At 46.2% G+C, this 25,259-nt stretch overlaps 1 protein-coding gene and 1 long non-coding RNA gene across 13 annotated transcripts in view; both read left to right on the top strand.

Annotated features, from left to right (window-relative positions):
* The window catches only part of LOC126513577 (uncharacterized), a 3,575-nt gene extending 2,371 nt beyond the window's left edge, over positions 1-1,204 (top strand). The window contains exons 2-3 of the long non-coding RNA XR_007595386.1: positions 29-255; positions 295-1,204. This is a non-coding gene — a long non-coding RNA (uncharacterized lncRNA). The remainder of the gene's footprint in view (positions 1-28; positions 256-294) is intronic.
* The window catches only part of Setd4 (SET domain containing 4), an 83,320-nt gene that overhangs the window by 26,127 nt on the left and 31,934 nt on the right, over positions 1-25,259 (top strand). For 10 of the 12 annotated variants that reach the window (XM_050162009.1, XM_050162007.1, XM_050162017.1 and 7 more), the window contains one exon: positions 1,217-1,479. The exons of 1 other annotated variant lie outside the window; for it this stretch is intronic. In XM_050162009.1, the coding sequence (XP_050017966.1) occupies positions 1,217-1,336 (120 nt within the window). In that variant the 3' untranslated portion in view covers positions 1,337-1,479. Of the gene's footprint in view, positions 1-1,216; positions 1,480-8,143; positions 8,210-25,259 lie in introns of those variants that run through there. One more of the 12 variants, XM_050162010.1, reaches the window with a different exon arrangement.

Here is a 25,259-nt window from a genome sequence, read left to right as displayed (position 1 = left end):
GTGTGTGATGCAGGGGCCAGTCTGGAAGGTTTACATGCAGTGTGTGATGCAGGGGCCGGACTGGAAGGTTTACATGCAGTGTGTGATGTACAGGCCAGTCTGGAAGGTTTACATGCAGTGTGTGATGTACAGGCCAGTCTGGAAGGTGCAGTGTGTGATGCAGGGGCCAGTCTGGAAGGTTTACATGCAGTGTGTGATGAGGGGCCGGACTGGAAGGTTTACATGCAGTGTGTGATGCAGGGGCCAGTCTGGAAGGTTTACATGCAGTGTGTGATGCAGGGGCCGGACTGGAAGGTTTACATGCAGTGTGTGATGCAGGGGCCGGTCTGGAAGGTTCACATGCTGTGTGTTATACATGATGGTGCTTTGGTGTATGCTCACCATGTGGAATTGCCCAGTCAAACTGCTGAGCAGCGTTTTCCAGACTACATACAGCTCTTGGAATCTGTTTCTCAACATGCAGTACGCATCTTGTTCCTAACTGAGGTCACGTGTTGTACAGGGAACTCTGCGGTCTGTTCCTTTTGTCTAGGTAAACTCTGTGTTTCTTGACTGACGTCACCAGTCTCACCGCCATTTACGTGGTGGTCACCGTTCTTTATAGACATAAGAACCTGAAGACTTACTTCATTACCCCAGTGTTCTCCAGGCTCTTTCTTGTGGTCACAAATAAGGGCTCCTCTTCTCCCCCCCCCTTTTTTTGGGATATTGGGGATGGGACCCAGGTCCTCACACCTGCTATACACACCGTCTAAACCCGAGCCCTGTCACTGCCCTCATTCCCATTTAAGACTATACTTCTGTGAAGTATAGCAACATTTTCTTTATCCATTCATCATTAGGCACTTAGGTCAAGTCTTAAATGTTGTCTCATGTTTTATCATTGCCTGATTTCTTAATGATAGTGTTTCAAATATCCTTCTTTAACGTCATAATTTTTTGTTTTAATGAGAAATCAGTTTATAAGAAATCTGACTGTTAAAACTCAGAAGTTTGTGCATTTTTTTAATGCTAAATGAGAAGAAAAGCACAAAAGGACAAGGCCTGTCCACTTACAGGGTTCCCAGGCCAGGGAACCCAGGGCTCTGGGGAGGGAGCTGGCTTCCTCAAGTGATCTGGGCGACTTAAGGCCATTGACTGTCTGCTTCAAGGCAGTTAAAACCGTAAATTTTATAATGCATTTCTAGTATAATAAAAAGTTAAAAATTACTTCCAGGTCTCTGACATGAAGGAAGGAAACATGCTGCTGGTAAATCAACTCGCTTTGGTGGAAGCCTTGTGGGTGGAGGAGCTGAGGATTCTCCAGGCCTCTGCTGAGATTGTGAGCAGTTTATGATCCCCCTTCCCCGACATCACGGGGAGCCTGTGATCCCTCCTGTGGAGGGCGTCCTTTCCTCGTTTTTGCTGAGGTTGGACTAAATAGACTTATATGACACCCTTTGCAGTCTTCGGATGGTTTCTAATAAACATTTAATGTTTCTCCCTCTGCTTTCCTTATACGTAGAGAACTTTCAAGAGCTCTCATGGGATAGAATGGCAGCTGCTCCCTGGGAAGTATGTCTGTCCTGAGCAGAGGAGGGTTCTAGGTGCTGGGTAACTGAGGACAGACATGCGCTGTCTGTGTCAACATTCGTCATCCCTTCCCTGCCTGCGTCAGTGGGGAAGGGGCAGCATGGAAGTGATGAACTGAGGAGTGGGAGGCTGGACAGGCAGGCAGCCCGCTGAGGTCTGTCTCCTGTGTCAGCCCGCTGTGGTCTGTCTCCTGTGTCAGCCCGCTGAGGTCTGTCTCCTGTGTCAGCCCGCTGTGGTCTGTCTCCTGTGTCAGCCCGCTGTGGTCTGTCTCCTGGTGTCAGCCTGCTGAGGTCTGTCTCCTGGTGTTAGCCTGCTGAGGTCTGTCTCCTGGCGTCTTCCATTTCAGTTCACTCTGGCTATTACTGGTCCAGAAGTGACTCTTCCCTTCTTTCTCCCAACATTCAGTTTAGTTTTCTGTTGGGGATTGTGGACCCCCAGATCCTGAATTTTCTGTAAACAGCTTGTTATGCTTGTAACTTCTCTGAACAAAACAACTTGTTTTCCTGTGCTTGCCGCTGCTTTGAGCACAAGACAGGGGAGTGGTTTCTAGTAGGGTTGCAGCTGAGAGTTAGGGTGTGGCCATTAGTCAAGGAGATGCTATATAAGCTGCCCTGGAACACAATAAGGCGGTGTTCTTGATTCAAGTTGGCATTCTTGTCTCAAGGATGACCCATGTCTCTGTGTGTGTCTGTCTGTGTGTGTTTCAATCTCTAGCCCCTTGCATGGCTCACAAACTGTTCCAAAGTACAGGCTACATAGTACCGTAGTACACATAGTACAGGTGCTACAGGACCATAGTACTTGTAGTAGTACAGATAGTACAGTTTTTCCCACCTAACTCTATTCCCTGTGCAGGCCCAAGACAGTTTCTTTACTAATCAATGATAATCACAGCATACAGAGGGAAATCCCATATCACATCCCCTTTTCTGTTTAAATAAAAAGGAAGGTTTTTCATTTTAACATAGTAAAATTATATAACAAAGCAGGTATCAAACAATAATTACAGTTACAATATTTATATCTACTTTATCTTTTATCATAACTAAGAAAAACTATATAAATTCTTCAATGCCATCATGGACTCCAGAAGGATATAATATTACCTAAGTAAACAGGAAGTGCATTGTAAGCTAATTCCAGAAGTCTAGAATTGACAGAGACATCTTGCTGCATGGACAGTCACCCAGAGTTCTTCTGTACCATTGGAGCATCCATCTTCAGCCTATAGACCCATAGTATCCAGCAGACTTTTCCATGAAGCAGGAAATTTTAAAGAAAGTTCCACCTATATTGGCAATTTGTCAGTCACTTTCTTCTGTGTCCTGCAGAATGTCTTGCAGACTCTATCATGAAGCAGGAACCATGAAGGATGGTCTTGCCTTTAGGCAAGTTCAGCAGTCATTTCTCCGTAGACCCTGCTTGTTGAGTTCACACAGCATACCATCAAGCAGTCCAGGCAAGAGCAGTTTCTTGCCCAAATGGCTAACAAACTCCATGAGGAGCCTCAGTTGGTGCTACCAGGAGCAGATGTGTCTCACTGTCATGAAAAGTCCTATCTTCTTAAAACATTTAAATGCCATATTCTGTAGGTCTTTGAAAGGTTTGAAGAACAGCTATCGAATCTAATATCTAGAAAACCTAACATGACTACAAGTTTGACTATTAAGGATGATTATCTAATAACCTATATTTCTTAATTATACATTACATTTTTAAATGAGCTGTACACACAATACCTTAATCAAGATCAGAAATACATATACACAGGATAACAAAGTTGACCTTAATTTTGTATCAATAAAGCAAAATTCATACCAATGCAAAGTACCCATTTTATAGTGTATCCTCCTTTAAATGTAAAGAAACACTTACAAACAATATTTGGGAATTTGGGCATAGTTCTCTCCAAACTGCTTCCTGTGTTTTGTTGGGCAAAGTAATTTTTTGAGGGGTGTTCATGGTGGCTTTTCAGGGCCTCTTGGTCCATCAAACCATATTAGTCTGGAGCAATTCTCAGTTTTTCATCCTCTGGTAACAAAAGAAGAACCTCTTTTCCAAAGCAACATAGACTCAAACTTTGAAGTCAAGAGACCTTTAAAACATATGTTGGCTTAGCTTAGCAGTCCCCAGAATCTGTAGTCAAAAAATTCAAAGAAAACAATAATATACATAATCCAGACTCTCTTTGTATATTCCATCTTTATGCGGCTTTTCTTTTATTTATATTTATTTATTTACTTATGTATACAATATTCTGTTTGTGTGTATGCCTGCAGGCCAGAAGAGGGCACCAGACCTCATTACAGATATCTGTGAGCCACCATGTGGTTGCTGGGAATTGAACTCAGGACTTTTGGAAGAGCAGGCAATGCTCTTAACCACTGAACCATCTTTCCAGCCCCCTACGTGGCTTTTCTTACTTTACTTTTTAATATTTATTATCTTTACTTATTTACTCTATGACTGTCTGTACTCTGTCTCTTTAAAGACTTAGTTTTATTTTTAAAAAATCATTTTACTTCTTTTTATAACTCTCTATAATTTTTTTCTCTCTTGCAAGCCTATGTACATTTTTAAAAACATACTGTTACTTGTTTAGAGTTCTTTTAAGTCTGAATCTGTCCTATTGTGTATCTATAATTATTTATTGTCCAGGAACATTTCTTAAAATGCTAATAAGCTCATCTTATTAACTTTAGCCACGCCATTGCTAGGGTAAATATGGCACTTCCTGCTTGCTCCACCCAGTCCAACATGGTGGAAGACTGTTCACTGCCTCTAAGACTGCAGGGTAGGATCTGTCCTCACCATCTTCACGTGATAACTAGTTGGCCCATGCTGCACGCTGCCCAGAATCCCCATTTAAATGCTTGGCTCTGAGAGAGCCAGAGCTCACACTGGCAGTATGGCCCGGAAAACCAACATTTCAAAACCACAGTTTTTTTTTCTGATAATGCTGAACCAGGAAAACCTGTCTTAAGGGAGCTGCTAAACTTTGTTTTTCCGTGTCTCAAATTCCTTTCCAAGCTTTCTCAGGTTTTACATGGATTTAGTTGGCCACATTGTCATGCCAGTTTGTTGTAAGGTCACTTGTTTGTTTCCTGGCTGTTTCAGCAGCTCAGCCCATGAAATAATCAAACAGAAACCATATTATTTGCAATACTGTTTGACCAATAGATTAAGCATATTTCAGGCTAACTCTTATATCCTAACCTAACCCATCTCCATTAATCTGTGTATCACCATGAGGTGATACACACCATGAGGCTGTGGCTTACCAGGTAAGTTCTGGCTTCTGTCTCTGGTGGAGCTACATGAATTCTCCCTGACTCCGTCCTTCTTTCTCCCAGCATTCAGTTTAGTTTTCCCTGCCTACCTCTATTCCTGTGTAGGCCCAAAACTGTTTCTTTAATAATCAGTGATAACCATCACATACAGAGGGAAATCTCATATCAAATGACAACAGTGTTTGATCAATGGCTCAAGCATATTTTTGGATAACTTATATCTTAAATTCACCCATTTTTTTAATGAGGCTGTAGCGTACCATAGAGGTTCCACTTGGAGGTCCTTGGGCAGCTACATGGCGTCTCCTTGACTCCACCCACTCTGTCTTTTTTTTCTGTTTGCATTTCCTGCCTGGCTTTACTCTACTAATCCATTGGCCTAAACAGCTTCACTCATTAACCAATAAAATATACCAGAAGGACATCGCGCATCAATGCTGTCTGAGTATACTTGTGTGTGTGGTATGTGCGTGGCATGCCAGGTGAGTATGCTTGTGCGTGTTTTATGTGTGTGGCCTGCTGTGTGAGTATACTTGTGCGTGGCATGCCGTGAGTGTACTCGTGTGTGTGTTATGTGCGTGGCATGCCGTGTGAGTGTACTTGTGTGGTATGTGCATGGCATGTTATGTGTGTGCTATGTGTGTGACATGCTGTGTGTGCTATGTGTGTGGCATGCTGTGTGAGTATACTTGTGTGTGTTTTATGTGTGTGGCATGCCGCGTGAATGTACTTGTGTGTGTGCTATGTGCGTGGCATGCCGTGTGAGTGTACTTGTGTGTGTGCTATGTGTGTGGCATGCCGTGTGAGTATACTTGTGTGTGTGCTATGTGCGTGGCATGTTATGTGTGTGTTATGTTATGTGTGTGGCATGCTGTGCGTGTTTTATGTGTGTGACATGCCGTGTGAGTGTACTTATGCGTGTTTTATGTGTGTGGCATGCCGTGTGAGTATACTTGTGCGTGTTTTATGTGTGTGGCGTGCTGTGTGATATACTTGTGTGTGTGGTATGCATGGCATGCCGTGTGAGTATCTTTGTGTGTGTGGTATGTGCGTGGCATGCCGTGAGTGTACTTGTGTGTGTGCTATGTATGTGGCATGCCATGTGAGTACTCGTGCGTGTGGTATGTGCGTGGCATGCCATGTGAGTACTCGTGCGTGTGGTATGTGCGTGGCATGCCGTGTGAGTGTACTCGTGTGTGTGGCATGCTGTGTGAGTGTACTAGTGTGTGTGTGTTGTAGGGGCTGCGGGCCTGCTTTTTGTCCCGCCTGGCTCCCGCACGGCTAGCTTTACACCAGAAATAACAACACACAAACTATATTCTTTTAAACACTGCTTGGCCCATTATATCTAGCCTCTTGGCTAACTCTCACACCTGGACTAGCCCATTTCTAATAATGTGTGTAGCACCCCAAGGTGCGCTTACCGGGAAGATTCTAGCCTACGTCCATCCTGGGTAGGAGCTTCATCGAGTGTGCCTACCCGGGAGAGGGGAGCATGGCCTCTGAGCTCACTTCCTCTTCCTCTCAGCATTCTGTTCTGTTTACTCCACCCACCTATGTTTTAACCTATCAGAGCCAAGCAGTTTCTTTATTATTTAACCAATGACCTTCCTCCATCATTTCCCCTTTTTCTATTTAAACAAAAAAAGGAAGGCTTTAACTTTAACATAGCAAAATTACATATAACAAAACAGTTATCAAGTAAGAATTACAGTTACAATATTTATTATCTACTTTATCTTTATCATAACTAAGGAAAACTATAACTATTCTTCAGCTCCTTCAAAGACTCCAGAAAGATACAATATTACCTAAGCAAACAAGAAATAAGCAACTTTCAAACTCTAGAAATGACAGAGACATCTCGCTGCCTGGACAGTCACCCAAAGTTCCTCTGTACCGGTGGGGCATCCATCTTCTGCCTACAGGCCCATAGTTTCCAGAGACATTTCCATGAAGCAGGAAATTTCAAAGGCAGTTCAGTCATTATCTGTTGTGTCCTGCAGAATGTCTTGCAGACTCCTTCATGAATCAGGAACCCCGAAAGATCATCTCACCTTTAAACACAGAGTTTGGCAAAAATTTCTATAGAGGGCCAAATATCAAATAGTTATGTTTTCTGGCTCTTAATGTGGTCTTTGTCCCAGTGTATTGCTTGTGGACCCATATTTCATACAAAATATTTACAGGCAGACTCACTGGCCATGCTTAATTTCCAAGGCAGCTGCAATCTTGCCAAACAAGCTAGCCACCTGTCAAAGGCCAGGATGTATTACTCCTTCTCCTTTGTTATACAGTAGATCGTCCGGGTGTTGTTCCCAAAGCTGGTGACTTAAGTTGCAGGTGTTAAGTTGCTAGGACCTGTTAGCCCCAGGTCCCCAGAAAGAGAATATTAATGACTATCCACCTTGGTTTACCTGGGGGATAAAAGGTGTTTTGTAGAATAAACGCGGGTAGAGCTTCAGGAATGGATGAAGCCTGAGATGCCCTTCCGAGATGACTGTGTGAACTGTGACTTGTTATTTCTCGCACCTCCATACTGGTCAAGTGAGGGAAAAATAGTTTCTATGTTGGGGCATACAGGCCCTGACAATTGCTGATAGAATCAAGACCACGGGTGTTATGGTTTAAGTAAAGCAGTTCCCCGAGGGCCAGCAGCAGGCCATGGGGTGGGTGGCGGGTCCCAGGCCGGGCCACTGCAGATGACCTGAGGCTGCGGTGGGTGAGAGATGGATAGACAGGCCATGCTGAGAGAGTCTGAGTATAGAGTTTATTCAATGGGTTATGGAAGGGAAAGGGGAGAGGGAGAGAGAAATAGAGAAGTGGGGGAGAAGAGGCAGCAGTAACCTCTTCAGAAGAGGGATGGGGCAGTGATGTGGGAAGGTCATTGTCAATCTCTTGTTTCATTGGTTAATCAATAAAGAAAACTGCTTGGTCTGATAGGTCAGAAAATTAGGTAGGTGGAATAGACAGAACAGAATGCTGGGAAGAAGGGAAGTGAGCTCAGATGCCATGCCGCTCCTCTCTGGTCAGATGCGATGGAGCAAGCTGCCAGGTCAGACATGCTGAATCTTTCCCGGTAAGACACCACCTCATGGTGCTACACAGATTACTAAATATGGGTTAAGCAAGATGTGAGAGTTAGCCAAGAAGAGGCTAGATATAATAAGCCAGGCAGTGTTTAAATGAATACAGTTTGTGTGTTGTTATTTCGGGGCATAAGCTAGCCAGGCAGCTGAGAGCCGGATGGCAGGAATGCAGCCTGCTGTTCCTTTCTACAGGGCAGAGACAGAGCACCGGCTGGAGGTGGAAGGGAAGATCACTTGCCTTGAAGCCAGCAGCAGATCATAGCAATAGGTAAACAGGTCACATAGCTGTGCTTCAATAAAACCTTATTTACAAGGACAAGATTTGGGCGGGCTGTCTTGACCCTCCTCCGGGGAGGGGTCAAGGTTTGGCAGGCCAACAGTCATAGCCTCAGACCTGTCCCCCCCCCCCCCCCCCCCCCCCCCCCCCCCCCCCCCCCCCCCGCCTCACCTCGGGTAGTCCCAGCCTAGGTGCTGTTCCCTTCATTCTGAATACCCCCCACCAAGCCCCTGAACTCTCTACCTCACACATAACCCCCTCGTTTTGCTTTTCTCAGCTGGTGGCTTCAGCTCACTTGTGGTTTCTATCCCCCCACCCCCATCTTGTTAGTGAGTTTGTGGGTGGTAAGCTTCCCACAGCTTCCCAGGCCCCAGGGGACAGCTGGACATCCCAGGAATTAAGTGATATCTTCCTTCACCAGCCTTCAAGCTAAAAGCAGGATGGGGGTGTTGGCCTTTCACACCGAGCTTTACTGTGCTTTTGCTCCCGGGTAGAAGCTAGCAGTGACCACTTTGGAGCTGTGGTCAGAAAGTGACCTCTGACCTCCCGGAAGCAGACGCCGACTTCAGGCTGTGGCGTGGAAATGTTTCCTTTCGCCCCTGGTTGGTCAGCTGCAGTCTTGTCCTGTAGAATGGGGTTAACGTTTGGTCATTTGGTCCTGAGAGGGAAAAGTAGAATGCTTTGTTGATGGGCAGCTGCACCTGAGACCTTTGTCGGGAAGGCTACACGTTGGGTCACTCGGGAGTAAACTTGGTTTCAGAGCTGGAAAGCCAAGAGTGAATGGAAGGGAGCATGGACCATGGGAGGGAAGAAGTGGCCCAGTGAGCATCTGTGTGTGTGTTTCCTCGTGTGTGTATGTGTGTGCCCGAGTGAGTGTGTATTTGTATGTATAAGGGTACATGTGTTTCCTCATATGTATGAGCACGCTTGTGTGCGTGTGTGGCTACACTCTGTGTGCGTGTGTAGACTCACGGTTGCTGCTGGGAGTCTTGGTTACTCTCCCCCTCTATACTGAGGCGAGGCCCCTCAGATGACTTCAGAGCTCTCCAGTATCACTAGTGTGTGTAGTCACTTTGCTCCGGCTTCCCATCTCGGCTTGCACACTGGGATCACAGGCAGGCCGCTATGCCCACCTGACACTTACAGGGATTCAGGGCGATCCATGCTCTGGCATCACACCTGAGCAATCACTTTCACCACTTACCTGGCTCCCTCTTCCTCTGAGACAAGGTCTAGCTATGTAGTCCAGGTGGGCCTCGAACTGGTGATCCTTCTGCCCCACCCTCTGGAGTGTGTGCACCACAGGCATGCACCACACACGGCTGCTGGATGCTCCCTGCTGCAGCACCCCTGCACCCCCTAACACACCCAGCAAGCACCCCAATCGCTCACAGCCTCCCTCCACATCCATGGCCCCCTGCTGCCTCTAGTCAGCTGCATTGTAGAGAGGACACAGGCTCAGAGTGAGGACAGATGCCCGGCGACTGTGTGTGTAAGCTAAGAGCAGCGGGGCTGGAATGGGAGGCTCCCTGAAGGCTGCTGGTGTCTCTCGTCATGTCCTCGTCAGACCCTTTCGTGTGACTCAGTTTCTGTTTCAGGAATGCAGAGCTAGAAGAGCTCCCAGGTGATTCCTGTCCATGCCAAAATTAAGGCCATTGATGTAGAATTCTGAAGGAGCCCTGAGTATTAGGGAGTCCTTTAGTTCTTTTCCCCCCTATTTTTATTAAAAAATAAAAAACAAAAACTAATCTTTTCTCATTTTACATACCAATCCCAGTTCTCTCTCCACTCCCCTCCTCCCATTCCCTCCAATTTTCCCTACACAACCTACCTCAAGACCCAGCAATATCACTCGGGCATATACCCCAAGGACATGTGCTCAACTATGTTCATAGCAGCATTATTTGTAATAGTCAGAACCTGGAAACAACCTAGATGCCCCTCGATCGAAGAATGGATAAGGAAAATGTGGTCTATTTACATACAATGACATCTTGAAATTTGCATGCAAATGCATGGAGCTAGAAAAAACATTCCGAGTGAGGTAACCCAGACCCAGAAAGATGAGCATGGCGTGTACTCACTCATAAGTTGATACCAACAAAGGATAACGAGCCTACAGTCCATGACCCCAGAGAAGCTAAAACAAGGAGACTCCTAAGAGAAACATATAGATCCGACAGGAAAGGGGAAGTAGACAAGACCGCCCAACAAAATTGGGAGCTTGGGGGTGGGAGGAGAAGGGAGGGCGGAAAGGGAGGAGGAGGGGAGAAGGACACGAGGGAGGAGAACTTGAGGGGATGAGATAGTCAAGAGGGAGAAGGACAGAGATGGAGAACAAGGAAAGAGTGCGTTAACTCTGGTATAAGCAAATCTGATCAGTCCTGAAGCGAGGCTGACTTCATCACTCTGGAGTGTCCAGGGCATCAGAGTCCTTAAAGTACCCCAGGCTCAGCCGTCTGCAGTGTTCTCTGGGAAACAGGAGCAAGCTGCAGTAACTGCTCCCAGCTGGAACATTCCGGTTTCAAAGACCTTCAGTTATGATAGTTTTGGAAGGGAGAAGAGAGAGGTTATAGATATATAATCTTTTAACTGGTAGTGTTTGGTGTTAAGTAAAAAGTTATCCAATGGTCAAATGCTTTATTGTTTGGTTAAAAAACACACACAGATATTAGAGCCCAGTGCATGTCAAGCAATATGCTTTATATTTCCTCACGAGACTCCCTTAAAAACATGCTGATGTCTGGAGCCTTGCAGGTGGACCTCTGAATGTTCCAGGACTTTGCAGTTTTGGGTCATTTCCATCCTTGCACACTAGGTGGCGCCAGAGGACTGTGATGCTGAGGATGCGGATTTGGGTCTTAGGGCTCCATCAAATCAGGCAACCAAGGGTGTCTTTCCTCCTCGCTCCCCATATTAGCAGGATCCCAGTAAGGCAAAAACACACTGTTTTGCTTTGGGCTCTAAAGTCTTATTTACATTCCTTTTGGGAAGCAGTGTCTATTCGAAGTGTGAGCGACGAGCAGGTGTGAGCAATGATTATTCAAGGTCATCATTGAGGACAGGGAGGGGGCCTGGCCAGTGCTGCAGGGGTGGCTGAGTTCAGGGTGGAGGAGGGGCCAGCCGCGTTTCCCTACAGGTGAGCAGAGATGTCTTCAGCACCGCAGAGAAGGACCAGGCAGCAGGTACTTTGTCTTAACTGAGAACTTAGCTGCTACCCGATGGACAGGCAAAGACAGAGCCGCCTTTAAGGAGTGGAACGGACCACCCACACGAAGTCCTCAGGGCCTCAGCCTGCCTCATCTGGTGGTGTTTCTAGAAAGGTGCGCTTTGTAGAGGGCTGGAAAGAATAAATGTGTTTCTACAGACAGATGGCCCAGCCTCAGTCAGGGGTGCCGCTAGATCTGAGGGCCGAGCTTTAACATGCTCTTGGCTCCCCCGTGCAACAGGCAGCTGACAGACTGCAGACCACCGTGCGGGGAGCTGACTTAGTCCCACAACACACCACTCCACGCCGGTGGCCTTGGAAAGAAAACCCTTGGTCTGCAGAGTTCCCCCACGCTTCCTGTTCTCGTGTCCTGGATTTACTCTGCAGACCAGAGAGCTACTGTCATGGGCCTTTCCCTCTTTGTCTTCTGCCTTCCCTGACTCCTGATGATTTTGGTCCTTGGGCTTTTGGTGTGGTTCCTTTGGCACATTGATCTGGATGAAGCCCTTTTTATAGCATTGGAATTTTACTTTAAAACTTTCAACTATAGAAGTACATATTACCACTTACCTGATTGGAGCAGCCCAATGGAAGTCTATATTACCCCTTACTTGATTGGAGCAGCTAAACGGAAGTCTATTAGCCCTTACCTGATTGGAGCAGCCCAATGGAAGTATATATTAGCTCTTACCTGATTGGTAAGCAGCCCCGCCGGTTGTATTTGGGATTCAGCTGTGCCTGCAATGGCATTCAGGATGGTGAAACAACTGAATTTGGTCAGTGTACCATGGACGGCTTCTTTAGAAGAGGATGACCCTGTTGCCAAAAACAAAAAGACAAAAGCATTCCTGGGAAGATGAAGGCAATGTTTTTATTGGGGTCTTTTGCTTTATATCCCCATTCTTCAAACAGTATTCTGCAGGTAGAAGGTGCAGCAGACACAGGATGTTAGCCTCCTCTGCCCACCAAGACAGGATCTGCATCAGGAAAGCTGCCCAGGAAAACTGACATGTCTGTGCTGCAGGGGTGTGGCTGGCTCCAGGATCAAGTCAGTTTGCTGTGTGTTGTGTGCAGTATCCGTCTGTGTCTCTGGGCTCTGCATCTGAGAGCCAATCAATCCATCAATCATCCTTGCTGTGTGTTGTAAGTGGTCCCCTCTGTATCTCTAGGCTCTGCATCTGAGAGCCAGTCAATCAGTCAGTCATCCTTGCTGTGTGTTGTAAGTGGTCCCTTCTGTGTCTCTGGGCTCTGCATCTGAGAGCCAGTCAATCAGTCAGTCATCCTTGCTGTGTGTTGTAAATGGTCCCTTCCGTATCTCTAGGCTCTGCATCTGAGAGCCAATCATCTTTGCATCAGAATTGGGCTCTGGTTTGCTTTCTGCTGCTGTGATAAAAAAACATACTGACCAAAGCAACTCGTGGAGGCAAGGGTTTATTCATGTCATACTTTCAGGTCACAGCCTGTAGCTGAGGACGTCAGGGATGTCAGGGCAGAGGCGCAAGTTTTGCTACAATCGTCACCTCCTAACAGGGAACTCTCTCACAGCTAAGGAAAACCAGGGAGGGATGCTGTTGACAGCTCCCTTTCCGGCTATGCCCTGCTAACGTCCTTGCACAACTCAGAACCGTCTGTCTAGGGATGGCATGGCCCACGGTGGCCTGGGTCTTCCTACACCAATTAATAGTCAGTCAGGCCAGACATGCCTTCAGGCCGGTCTGATCTAGGCAATGCCTCAATCCAGGCTTTCCTCTCAGATGACTGGAAGCTGTGTCAACAGGGAACACTAACGAGGTTGATGGTGTACCTAATTACACAGTGTTTACATTGGATAACATTTTTAGTAGTGAAGACGACTTCAAGCACACAGAACCTGTGGGTGACTTACAATTTGTATGCCGTTTGTGTGAGGGCTGCTCCGTGTGACCATCAGTAGGCACAGAGTGAACTGTGGGAACGCCTGCTCTCAGCACATGGAGCCAGCAGTGCTCACGCCAAGGGGGGCGGGGACAGCTCTGCTAGGAGGATTCTGAGGGGTGGCTGTCATTTGTTTCTTTACTTGGGGGCAGGACTGACCCAAATACTACTGGTGTGTGGGGTGAGGCCTCTGGACCTCAGGGCCTCTGGGCAGTCGGGTTGCAGATCCCAGAATGTCTAACACAAGGTTGGAGTTTCACTTCCCCTGCCCCACAGGGAAGGCCTGTCTTTGCCCAAAGCCTCTGGCTGGAAGGAGACGTGTATGCTTCTTCATGTTCGTCCAGTGTTTTCCATGGCTGCCCTCGGTTTCACTGGAGTCTTTAGGAGTGAGGTGCAGGGAGACGGTGAGGATATCCGGGCAGGGCTGGCTTTGTCTTGGAGGGTCTGAGAACTCTGCGGCAAGCTAACCTCGAACACTGCTGGGCCTCTTCTTTATCTGGGCTCTGGTTCCCTCTGCGGGTTCTGACATGCCCATGGCTCACACACAGTGGCAAGAGGAGCCGCTGGCAGCCGCAGACATGCTGCCCGGCCAACTTCATGGCATTGTTTTTACCAGTTAGCTCATGGTGCAGGATGACAGCGAGCAGGGCTTGGTGGCCCTTCCTTTGCTTATGTACATCCTTTTGCTTTGTGAAAGGAGAAGAAAGAGCAGACTCCCTTTTGGGAAACATGAAAACTGTCAAACAAAAGTCAGCTCAGATCACACAGGGCCTGTCCCCAGCAGGAAGTGGGGCCTTACTTGTGAATGTGTAACTCACAGTAAGTTCTCAGCAGACCAAAAAAAAACCCCTCCAACCCTTTCATCATATTCTCAGCTTCTGACTGTTTTACCTCATTTAGGCCTCACTCAAGCCCAAACGGCTTTGTCAAGGTTAATCGGCCAGCCCCGAGGCTGTGTTCAAGGCTGCGTGGAGGGAACAGCACTGTGCAGTTGTCCATGTTGAAAGAAAACAGTACATTCGATCTTTGCCGGAAATGACTTCTACAGACACAGTGCGTGTCTGCATTCCTTAGCCTTCTAACCCCTTCCTACCTGGGGTGGGGGTGGGGCCACAGGAACCAGCGCTTCACAGTTAACTTTACAGTGTGTCTGTAGACACTGGAGTCTCTGAACCAGGACCGAGGTTTATTTTTACTAGCTGGCTAATGACCCCGAGCAGGTGTGCAGGGTGTTAGATGTTGAGCCATGAGCTCACACTTCACGTTTCCACAAGGGTTTTTATTCTCCGGGACAAGGCTGTGCTGAGGATGGTGGCAGCCTGTCATGAGATAGCATACGTTTGCCTGTGGTCTCCCGTGTAAGCTATGTACATGTCTGGTGCAGGCATGATAGGATGAGCCAGGCAGACTCATCCCATGCCACTGAGTAACACAGGACGGTGTGGGTCAGGGCTGGACACCACTGAGTAACACTGGACGGTGTGGGGCAGGGCTGGGTTTTTTGTTTTTGTCAATTTGAAACAAGGCAGAGTCATCTTGGAAGAGGGAACCTCAATGGAAGAATTAGCTCCCTCAGATTGGTCGGGGGCAAATTTGTGGAGCACTTCCTTAATAAATGATTGATGTAGGAGAGCTCCACCCACTGTGGGCAGGCCACCCCTGCACAGGTGGTTTTTGGTTGCTTAAGAAAGACAGCAGATCAAGCCGTGGCTTCTGCTTCAGTTCCTGACAGCCCATGCCTGACTTCCCTTCAGGACGGATTGTGAGCTGTAAGATGAAGCTGGCCACAAGCTGCCTGTGGTCACTGTTTCACAGGGATAGAAAGGAACTAAGAGCACCTGAGCTGTAGCGTGAGTGGGGACTGGGCCCCTGACACCCGCGGTCACCATGAGCCACTGGGTAGTGATTTCCTCTGCCCAGGACCAGTGTGGGTCAAGTCACAGATCTGGAGGTGGGAGTTCACACAAGCCAGTGTAAATGTGCCATCCTGCACATTCTAGCCGTGTGTGGGTGTATGTGTGCATTGTGTGGGTGTATTTGTGCATGTGTGTTTGCCTGAAGTTGAAGCACAGTCCAGTGAGTTATAAGCCAGCACTTGCTGCCTTGTATCTCCTATTCTTTAATATTTTGGAAAATTCTAGACCAGTGGTTGGCAAACTTTGGTTACTCCTTGTTTTGGTCAATAAAGCCACTCTCCTGCAGGAGTATTTTACTATGATGGAGTATCCACAGTATCAGATTTACCTCTGAGCCATCTAAACTGTGCAGTTAGTGTGGTGAGTGCTTCCACAGTGTCGGGCCACTGTTCTGTCTGCTTCCAAAATGCATGAACTCCCCATGCAGATGCTCTGTACCTCTCACCAGCAACCCCAGTCCCTTGTCCCCATGGCTGCTGGCATCCTTCACTCACCAGTAACCCCAGTCCCATCTCCCCACGGCTGCTGGCACCCTTCACTCACCAGCAACCCCAGTCCCTTGTCCCCACGGCTGCTGGCACCCTCCATTATACTGTCCATCTTTGTGATACCACATAAACATAGTTGTTGCTGAAGTTTGGGTCATAGTCTGTACCCCAAGAAGCCAGGTTCAAACACTCTTGCTTGAGAAGCCTGTCAAAGGAGCCAAACTAATAGTAAGAAGCCAAAAAAGTAAGTTCATTCAATGCGTCCACTTTTGGAGGTGGGACAAAGAGATCCCATGACCTCCTCCAGTCCATCTTTGGGGGGCCTGAGGTGGGACTAAAGTTTGAATAGGAGGCCAGGGATGTGCACTCTGAGGGGTTTCTGGTCAAGGAGTAGCTCCACCCACTGTTGGGCCTGTCACTGTCTGGACCCCAATGTCTCCAGCAAAATGGTTGGGCAAGTCGCTATCATGTGTGAATCATCCCCAAGCTGGGCTGGCTTCAGCCTTTGCCTTCTCCATTCCAGTGAGGAGTTACATTTCCTTGGGGGTCCATTGTTTCAATAACATGGCCATCAGTTTGAGGGATACAAATGCATCTGTGGAATACATTCATTTCTATGCCTGTGACATAACTTGTCCCTTGCCCTTTGTGAATGCTATGACCTTAGCAGATGACCGCAAGGCTCACCTAGATGAGTGAATTTCACTAAAGCTGAGTAATATCCTAGTGTACGGGCACACATGATATTTGTTCATGCTAGTGATATTTCATTTATATTTTAATAAATAAGGCTTGCCTGAAGATCAGAATGCAAAACAGCCACACTAGTCAGCCTTACAGGCCAGGCAGTGGTGGCGCACGCCTTTAATCCCAGCCCTAGAGAGGAATATAAGGTAGGATGAGAAGGGAACTTTCTCTCTTTCAGTCTGAAGATTTCATAGAGGTAAGAGCTCTCTAGTGGCTTGGCTGCTTTGCTTTACTAATCTTCATGTTGAACCCCAATATCTGTCTCTGGGTTTTTGTTATTTGTGCTACAGTTCATCAACTGACAGACACTGGGGTAGCTTCTCCTCTTGGCTATTACAACAACACTGGCCACAAACACGCATGCTCCTATCCAAGGCCCTGTAAACTGCTCCGTGTGGGTACCCAGGACTCTGAAAGGCAGTTACCTGCCTGTTTGTTCTCCAGGTGGTGCCTTCATCTTGCAATAGGTGAATAGTTGTGGCAGAGATGTGGTGGTTCACAAAGCTGCAAATATTTTCCTCTGGCCCTTTCCAGGGAATGCTTTCTGGTCTCCGCTAGAATTACTACGCTATGGACCCATTGCATGGCTTCATTGGAGATTTCTTCTTTTGCTCCCTGGGTTTGAGCCAGGCCTTGTCTTTAGTTATCTGGCTAAAGATAGATCCCGCTACAGAAGATTCCACTGGAGAAAACTCTTGGCCTTAGATGGAGATGACATCCATCAGTTCTCTTAAAACCTAGAACAAACATTTTTTTCCCAGCCAACACACTGGATTTCCCAGTTTATTTGTGTATACAGTCTAGCTGCCTGGGGTGATGTGGCTGGTCTCAGATAGCGGATGAAGGGCTGCATCCTGCTAAACAGTAAGCCAGGATAAACGCTTGGTTCCTTCAGTTGCTTCCTGTCAGGTGATTGTCACCACCACTAGAAAGCCCCCATCTCAAGCACATCCAATTTCAAAATATGTTTCCTCAAACATTATTTTACAAAGTTCACAATCCAGATGGGAAGGAGGGATGTGAAGGAGTATGTGTGAGGAGCAGATGGAGACTGAGGTTTCTGTCCTGTCCAATTCTATTCAGTCCCAAAGAAACACACAGAGGCTTATGTTAATTATAAACTGTTTGTCCTATTGTTCAGGCTTATTATTAACTAGCTCTTACAACTTAAATTAGCCCACAGTTCTTGTTTATGTTTAGCCACGTGACTTGGTACCTTTTCTCAGTGAGGCATTCTCATCTTGCTTCCTCTGCATCTGGCTGGACACTCACTCTCTGCCTTTCCTCTTCCCAGAATTCTCCTAGTCTGGTCGCTCCACCTATACTTCCTGCCTCGCTCCTGGCCAATCAGTGTTTTTTTAAACCAATAGGAGTGACAAATCTTTACAGTGTACAAGAGCATTCTCCCACAGCAAGCAGAGATTTAAAAAATTATTTTATACTTCTTCCTCAAAGTTCTTTCTCCATTGACTTTCAATCATTTCAGTTTTTTGGAGCTCAACCCCAGAGATACTTAGGGATGGATGCATAATTGTGTCTCATTAAAATGTGCCAAATTTATCGCACCTGCACTGTATAATTTGCCAGTGTACAAAGAGAAAAGAGATGGTTTGTCTCAATCTATGCCAGACAAATAGAAAACCCATATGTAACAAAAGGCACACAGGTGTAAAATGTGAGAGCCATGCTGTATTGACCTGGGAGTTGTACAGACAAGATGGACTGTGCTTGTGGGCTGGGTCTAGCCTGGTGCCTTTCATTGCCAATAAAGCTTAATGGAAACATAGTTACACTTGCTTGTTTGTGCAACTGTTGCTTGTTTTCACAGAGGGCTGGCCACACACCTTGCTAAGGACTGGATATTTTTACAAAACATTTTGGTGGAAAGAAATAAAAACGAATTAACCACCCTTAAAAGAAACCCAGAAAAAACTGGACAGTTCTAATTAAAATATTAAAATGAAGGCTGGCTTGGTGTTACAAGCTTGTAATCTCAGCTATTTGGAACATTAAGGCAGAAGGATTACAGGTCAAGGCCTGCCTGGGGTACAGACTGTGTTCCACGCCCACCTGGGCAGCTTAATGAGACCCTGCTTCAAATATAAAAAGTACAAAGGGTGCTGGGATATAACTATGATAGAGCACTTGCCTATCATGATCATGGCCCTAGGTTCAGGTCTCGGTGCCTGGGATGAAGAGAGATGAAGACTAAATGTAAGCTGTGAACTGTGGATACAATCTAAACGATATCATCGACACAGTGTATGTTGGGGAATACTATTTCCCGGTGTGTGACTTTTGTTTACCCTACATTTGTTTAACTCTGAAGCTGTGTTACTGTGCCTGTCTAAAGCACCTGATGCTCCTAATAAAGAGATGAACGGCCAATAGTGAGGCAGGAGCAAGGTTAGGTGGGGCTGCCGGCCAGAGAGTTAAATAGCAGGAGAAATCTGAGAGGAGAAAGAGGAGCAAAAGAGCAAGGAGAGGACTGAAAGTAAGATACACAGAAGTAAGACAAGCAAAAGCCGAGAAGCAAAACGTAGAAGGGATAATTTAACTTAAACTGGAAAGAAACAAGCCAAGCTAAGGCCAGGCATTCATAACTAAGAATGAGCCTCCGTGTGTGATGTACTTGGGAACTGGGTGGTGGGCCCCTCAAGAAGCAAAAAGAGGAAAATCTCTTACGACAAGTGTAGACATGATCTTGTGTAACATTAGATCGTATTTGGGCTCCCCAACGCCACTACAATGCTTAAAAACATTTGTGAGCTACTTCTAGGTGACAATGAGAGCTATCTGGTATACCTGCCCGAAGCAAATGGTCCTAACTAGCTGGCCCAGCTTTTGCTTGCTGCACTCTTCCCCAGGAATCTATTGATGTCCTGATGTTTGAGGTCTTATCCCGTATTTCTCCTTGCTCCCCAAACACTGATACACTAATCTGTCCCTAAAATGTTGATAAATACTAATGGATGTTTCCCACAGTTGCAATGTTTTTGAAAAGCAATCAGCGACACATAATAATGAAGTCATCCATCAATTATGAAAGGCCCCTGCACACAAATCTTGTGAATTCTCACCGCAGATTCCACGATTATAAAATAATGCCACTGCCTTTCCCATACTCACATTTGAACAATAGAGACAAAAAGTTCAAGATCTTGTAACATCTTTAAATCGCTGTTGAACAGGAAGGGCTTTGAGTTTTTTAGAACACCCGGAAGTCCTAGCCAATACTTTACTCAGTAACTACAAACAAGACTTATTGGTTTATTTCTCCCTCCCCCTGTCTCTCTCTGTCTCTCTGTTTCTCTCTGTATGTCTGTGTACGTGTGTTCAGGCCCCCATACAGGCAGAAGAGGGTGCCAGGTTTCCTCGAGCTGGAGTTACAGGTTGATGTGGGTGCTGGGAACTGAATTCCAGTTCTCCAAGAGAGCAATGGATGTTCTTAACCACCCAACCCTCTCTCCATTCCATTTACGGAGCAGAATTAAAGAAACAGTAGATCTAAGCAAATTACCTTTAAGACGTAGCAGATTCATTTTCATTCGGGCTCGCCAGGAATTCCTTTCACCTGTGCCCCTGGCCCTACTCCCCAGCCCCAGTCTCAAGGTACTGTGGTTGGAACCCAGGGTCTTTTGCATGCTAGGCAAGTGCTTCACACCTGAGCCTCAGCCCTATACCCTCGTGTGTGTGTGTGTGTGTGTGTGTGTGTGTGTGTGTGTATGATACAACAGATACAGGTCTGTTTCCCCATCCTTTTCCCTGAAAGAACTCTCTCCTAAATGGTGCCTGTCTCTCTCATTTGAGTCTTGGATCTCTCCCCACTTCCTCTTCCTCTGAGGAGTCATGCGTTCTTCCTTCTTCCTCACTGCAAGTTTCTTATTTCTGTTTAACTCCACCTCCTTCCTATGTTCCTGGAGGGTCCCCTTCCCTGCTTATGTTTGGCCCCATCTTTCTCTCGAGTTCTCCTGCTCACCCTGCCTCCCTGTTCTCAGTCTTTACTTCATAAAAATTACAAGTTTGAAGGAAGTTCAGATGCGTGTGGGCAGTGACGAGGCAGAGGCAGAGCTCAGATGAGCCCACGGCATTACGTTTTTTTTTTTTTTTTTTTTTTCTCACAATGCTGGCCTGGGGAGATGGTTTAGTCAAGGGCTTGCTGCACAGGCACGAGGACCCGAGTGTTGGGTATCTGGCATCCATGTAAATGTCTGTAATCTCATGTCAGAGTACTTGGGAACACCAGATTCTCAAAAGATTTTCAAATGTTGAGATACAATCCATATCTCATTAAGAATGACCATTTAAAAAGACAGATAATTCAATTTTCAGTCTATTTATGAGGCTGTACAACTGTCTCTTCCCCAAACATTTTTATTACATACTGCATTGGTGAGGTCCCGTTGTCTGCCTGACATACCTAGAATCCCACAGCCAGAATCTTGCCAAGGAATTATCTAGATCAGTTTGGCCTGTGTGCACCTTAGGGAGACTGATTGCTAATTGAGGGTGAGGGGACCCACTGGGGATGTGGGAGGTACTATTATCCAGGCTGGGCCCTGAACACAGTGAAGAAAGCCAGCTGAGGGTGTACACACAGATAGCATGGTTGTACATTCTTCTCTCCGCTCTTGACTGTGCCTGTGGGATGCCTTGACTTGCTCCAGCGATGGACTGTAACCTGGAACTGTAAACCAAGGAGGCCCTTGGAAGCTGGGAATTGAACCAGGGTCCTCTGGAAGAGCGATCAGTGCTCTTAACCACTGAGCCATCTCTCCAGCCCCATCCCTCCACCCTTGACTGTGGCTGTGTATGCCTGGCTGCCTTGATTTGCCCTGGTGATGGACTGTAACCTGGAACTGTAAACCAAGTAAGCCCTTTCTGCCTTTCTGCCGCTTTAAACGTAGCCATTTATTTTTGTGTACCGTGTGGGCCTGGCACCTTCACAGACTACAAGAGGCATCAGATTCCTTGCAGCTGGAGTTACAGATGGTTGTGAGCCACCACGTGGGTGCTAGGAACCAAACTCAGGTTCTCTCGTGCAATCAGTGCTCTTAGCAGCTGAACCTGTGTCTGGATTTCCTATGTCGCCTCTTGTCAGGGTCATTGTCATAGATGCAGAAGTGAAACAAGAACATGCGCACCCAAAGACATAGCCTTCCCATTAGGAATCGTGACCAGCTGTACTGTCCCTCAGTACATGGCCAGCTTGTCCCCATGGCTTATTCTGTCCTGGATAGGTCATATGAACCGAAGCATGCCCTAGGTGTCTTTCATGACTGACTCTTGCACTTGGTGTGATGTTTCCAAGTTCAGTTATGTTTTAGTCTATTTCAGCACTTTGTTAATTCTTGTATGGTACGATATCCCTTACATACATACACCATACTTTGTTCAGCTCATGACCCAACCGTCCTTTGTGTTGTTGCTGCTTCTTAGCCTTTGTGAACAATGCTGAAGCTTTGGCCGTGTGTTCTCAGTTCTCTGGGGAGCATAGCCGGGGGTGGTGCGTTGAGGTCCCACTGGGCATTTGGAAAAGTGGCTGCACCTGGCATCATCACACCTGCTCCTTAGTCTTGCCCAGGTATTTGATGATTAGAATCATCGCAAGTTCCTGTGATTTTTGGATAGTAACTCCTTCCAGATGTATGTATGTATGTATGCTTGGAAATGCATTCATTTCTCTCTGCTCTGGATGGTGGATGTGATGTGGCAAGCTGTTTGAAGTCCCTGCTTGACCTCTCTGCAAGGTCACACTCTAACCTGGATGGCTAGCTGGGAAGAACCCTTTATTCCCCAAGTTGCTTTGTCTCAGATTACTTGTTTACAGCGATAGACATGAGACTAGAGAAGAACTAAACCAAGAAATAATCTGAGTAAAAATGGGTAAGGGACTGAGGGGATATTTCTTACAAATGATCAACAGACATATTTTAAAAAATGCTAGGTGGCACCACCAGGAAAATGCGTGGCACAAACCACAATGAGGGATTAAATCACACTGCCAGGATAGCCGCTGCCGACATCTGGAGGTGCCAAGGGTTGACAAAATGATCAATACCGTTGGTGGGATGCTCACTGGTGCAGCCATGTTCATGTGGTCTGAGGCTTAAGTACCAAGACCACTTTCTAGCCATAGATTAGCAAACGTCTCACGATATTTCTTTTTATAGAACATGGCCAAGAATGCTGGCATTTTAGTTACTGTACTTCATAAATTGGGGGAGACTTTTTTGTATTGCTTAATTTCTTATTTTCTAGTTTTTTTTATGGCTTTTATTGAGCTATACATTTTTCTCTGCTCCCCTCCCTTCCTTCCCTCACCCCTTCTACCCTCCCTTATGACTTACACATTCCCAATTTACTCAGGAGATCTTGTCTTTTTCTCCTTCCTAAGTAGATCCATGTATGTCTCTCTTTAGGGTCCTCTTTGTTGTCTAGGTTTTCTGAGGTTGTGGCCTGTAAGCTGGTTTTTCTTTGCTTTATGTCTAAAAACCACTTATGAATGAGTACATATTATATTTGCCTTTCTGAGTCTAGCTTATCTCACTCAATATTTTTTTTTAGATCCATCCATTTGCTTGCAAATTTCAAGATGCTTTTTTTTTTAACCTCTGTGTAGTGCTCCATTGTGTAACTGTACCACATTTTCTTCATCCATTCTTTGGTCGAGGGGCATCTAGGTTGTTTCCAGGTTCTGGCTATGACAAACAATGCTGCTATGAACATAGCTGAGCATTGTGATATGGTTGAGTATCCTTTGGATATAGACCCAAAAGTGGTATTATTGAGTCTTGAGGAAGGTTGTTTCCTATTTGTTCTGAGAAATCTCTACACTGACATCCAAAGGAGTTGTCCCAGCTTGCATTCCCACCAGCAATGCAGGAGTGTTCTCTTTACCCCACAACCTCTCCAACATAAGCTGTAATCAGTGTTTTTGATCTTGGCCATTCTGATAGGTATAAGATGGAATCTCAGAGTTGTTTTGATTTGTATTTCTCTAATGGCTAATTTTTTCATTTTTATGTGGATGTGTTCATGTGTGTACTTAGATATATGTGCATATGTATGTGTGGTGTGAATATACATGTGTGCAGAGACATGTGGAGGCCAGAGGATGGAATCAAATATCTTCCTTAATTCCTCTCCACCTTATCTTTTTGTGATGGGATCTCTCACTGAACCTGGATCTCACCCATCTGGCTAGTAAATCTCAGTAATCCTCCTGTCTCTGCCTCCCTAGCTCAGAGGTTACAGGAGCTTGTTGCTGCCCTTTCTTTTGTCTGTTGATGCTGGGAATTGAACTAAGACCCTTCCACATGTATGTGTAGCACATTACTGATGGAGCTGTCTCCCAGCCCCTGTTTGAATTTGTTTATCTTTATTAGGTCAGTGAACAAAGCAGCAGGCTTCGTTGTGGCATTTTCACACATATATGTCATCGTGCTTCGTTTTCCTCAACCCAGGATTACTTCTTCATGCCCTGGGCTTCTGGAGAACCACTTTCTTTCTTTGGCTTTGATGGGATCAAGCCACTGGTAATTTCCAGCTTATGAAGCAATGAGGAATACAAGGTAGAGAAATACCATGCTTGTTGTTGATGCATTGACAACGAACATGAGAATCAGATGGAAGTTTTCTGCAAATTTGAAAAAAGAGTCCAGTCACTTCTACAAATGGCTTAAAAGCCTCAAGATTTTAAGAATATGTATTTGCAATTACTCTTCTTTAATAATTAATTACTAATATGTTTTAATCACTGAGAACACGGTTTTGATCATTAAGAATTTACAATGTAAAGATGATTTCAAGGTCAAACTTCAAATGTTAATCATCTTAACGTAATGCATGTAGGCCTCTCCTGAATTCAGTTTAAAAATCAAATGTAAACCACTCACCAGGAGGAAGTACTTACCAGATGACATCTTTGATTACTCTCTGCTGTGGTTCAAGGTCATTCCTTGAATCAAACTTCAAAGTCAGATACAGAGTCATCAGAGAAAAAACAAATCTTGTCTTTCTTTCTCTCACATACCCCTCTCACAGCAGACCTTTTCTGACCTTCCCTTCATCTCCCTTCTTCCCACCCTATCTTTAATTACAGCCGTACATGGTTTGTTTTGTTGTGAGGGCAGATTGTGCCAATGGGCCTAAGATACTTAGAAATTGTGTATCTCATTTACCAGTGGGAGGCTGCTGCTTGGTGTTGAAATACTCCATAGGGTGTCCTCCAAATGCTCCTTAGGGTGTCCTCCTAACCCTCCATAGGGTGTCCTCCTAACCCTCCATAGGGTGTCCTCCTAACCCTCCATAGGGTGTCCTCCTAACCCTCCATAGGGTGTTCTCCTAACCCTCCATAGGGTGTCCTCCTAAGACTCCATAGGGTGTCTTCCTTTGTTGAACTGGACACTCAGTGGCTTGAGCATTTAAGCCTTAGCTGTGTTCTGCTCAGGACTAGTGGGGTAACAATTAGAACCCTGATGTGGCCTCTGGGTTTGACTCTGGGCACCCTGGATACTAGTTCTGTCACAGGTCTCTGTCCCGTAACCTCCCCCCCCATGTGTAAACAGGGACCCTCAGAGCACTGATGCAGGAGCCCTGCAGTAGGAGTGGCAGGGCCTGGGTCAGTCGTGGTGTGGAGACATCAGATGAACCTACACTATAGAGATGATGGAATTCCTATATTTTGTTCCTCTCTGCCCATCCCCCGGGTTACTGGCAGACATGCGACTCCTGTCACAGTTGAAAGTCTGGTCTC

This window comes from Alexandromys fortis, unplaced genomic scaffold, assembly GCF_014885135.2.
Source record: "Alexandromys fortis isolate MF-2015 unplaced genomic scaffold, M_Fortis_MF-2015_v1.1 scaffold_128, whole genome shotgun sequence".
Lineage (NCBI taxonomy): Eukaryota > Metazoa > Chordata > Mammalia > Rodentia > Cricetidae > Alexandromys > Alexandromys fortis.
This window is presented reverse-complemented; position numbering and strand designations above follow the sequence as displayed.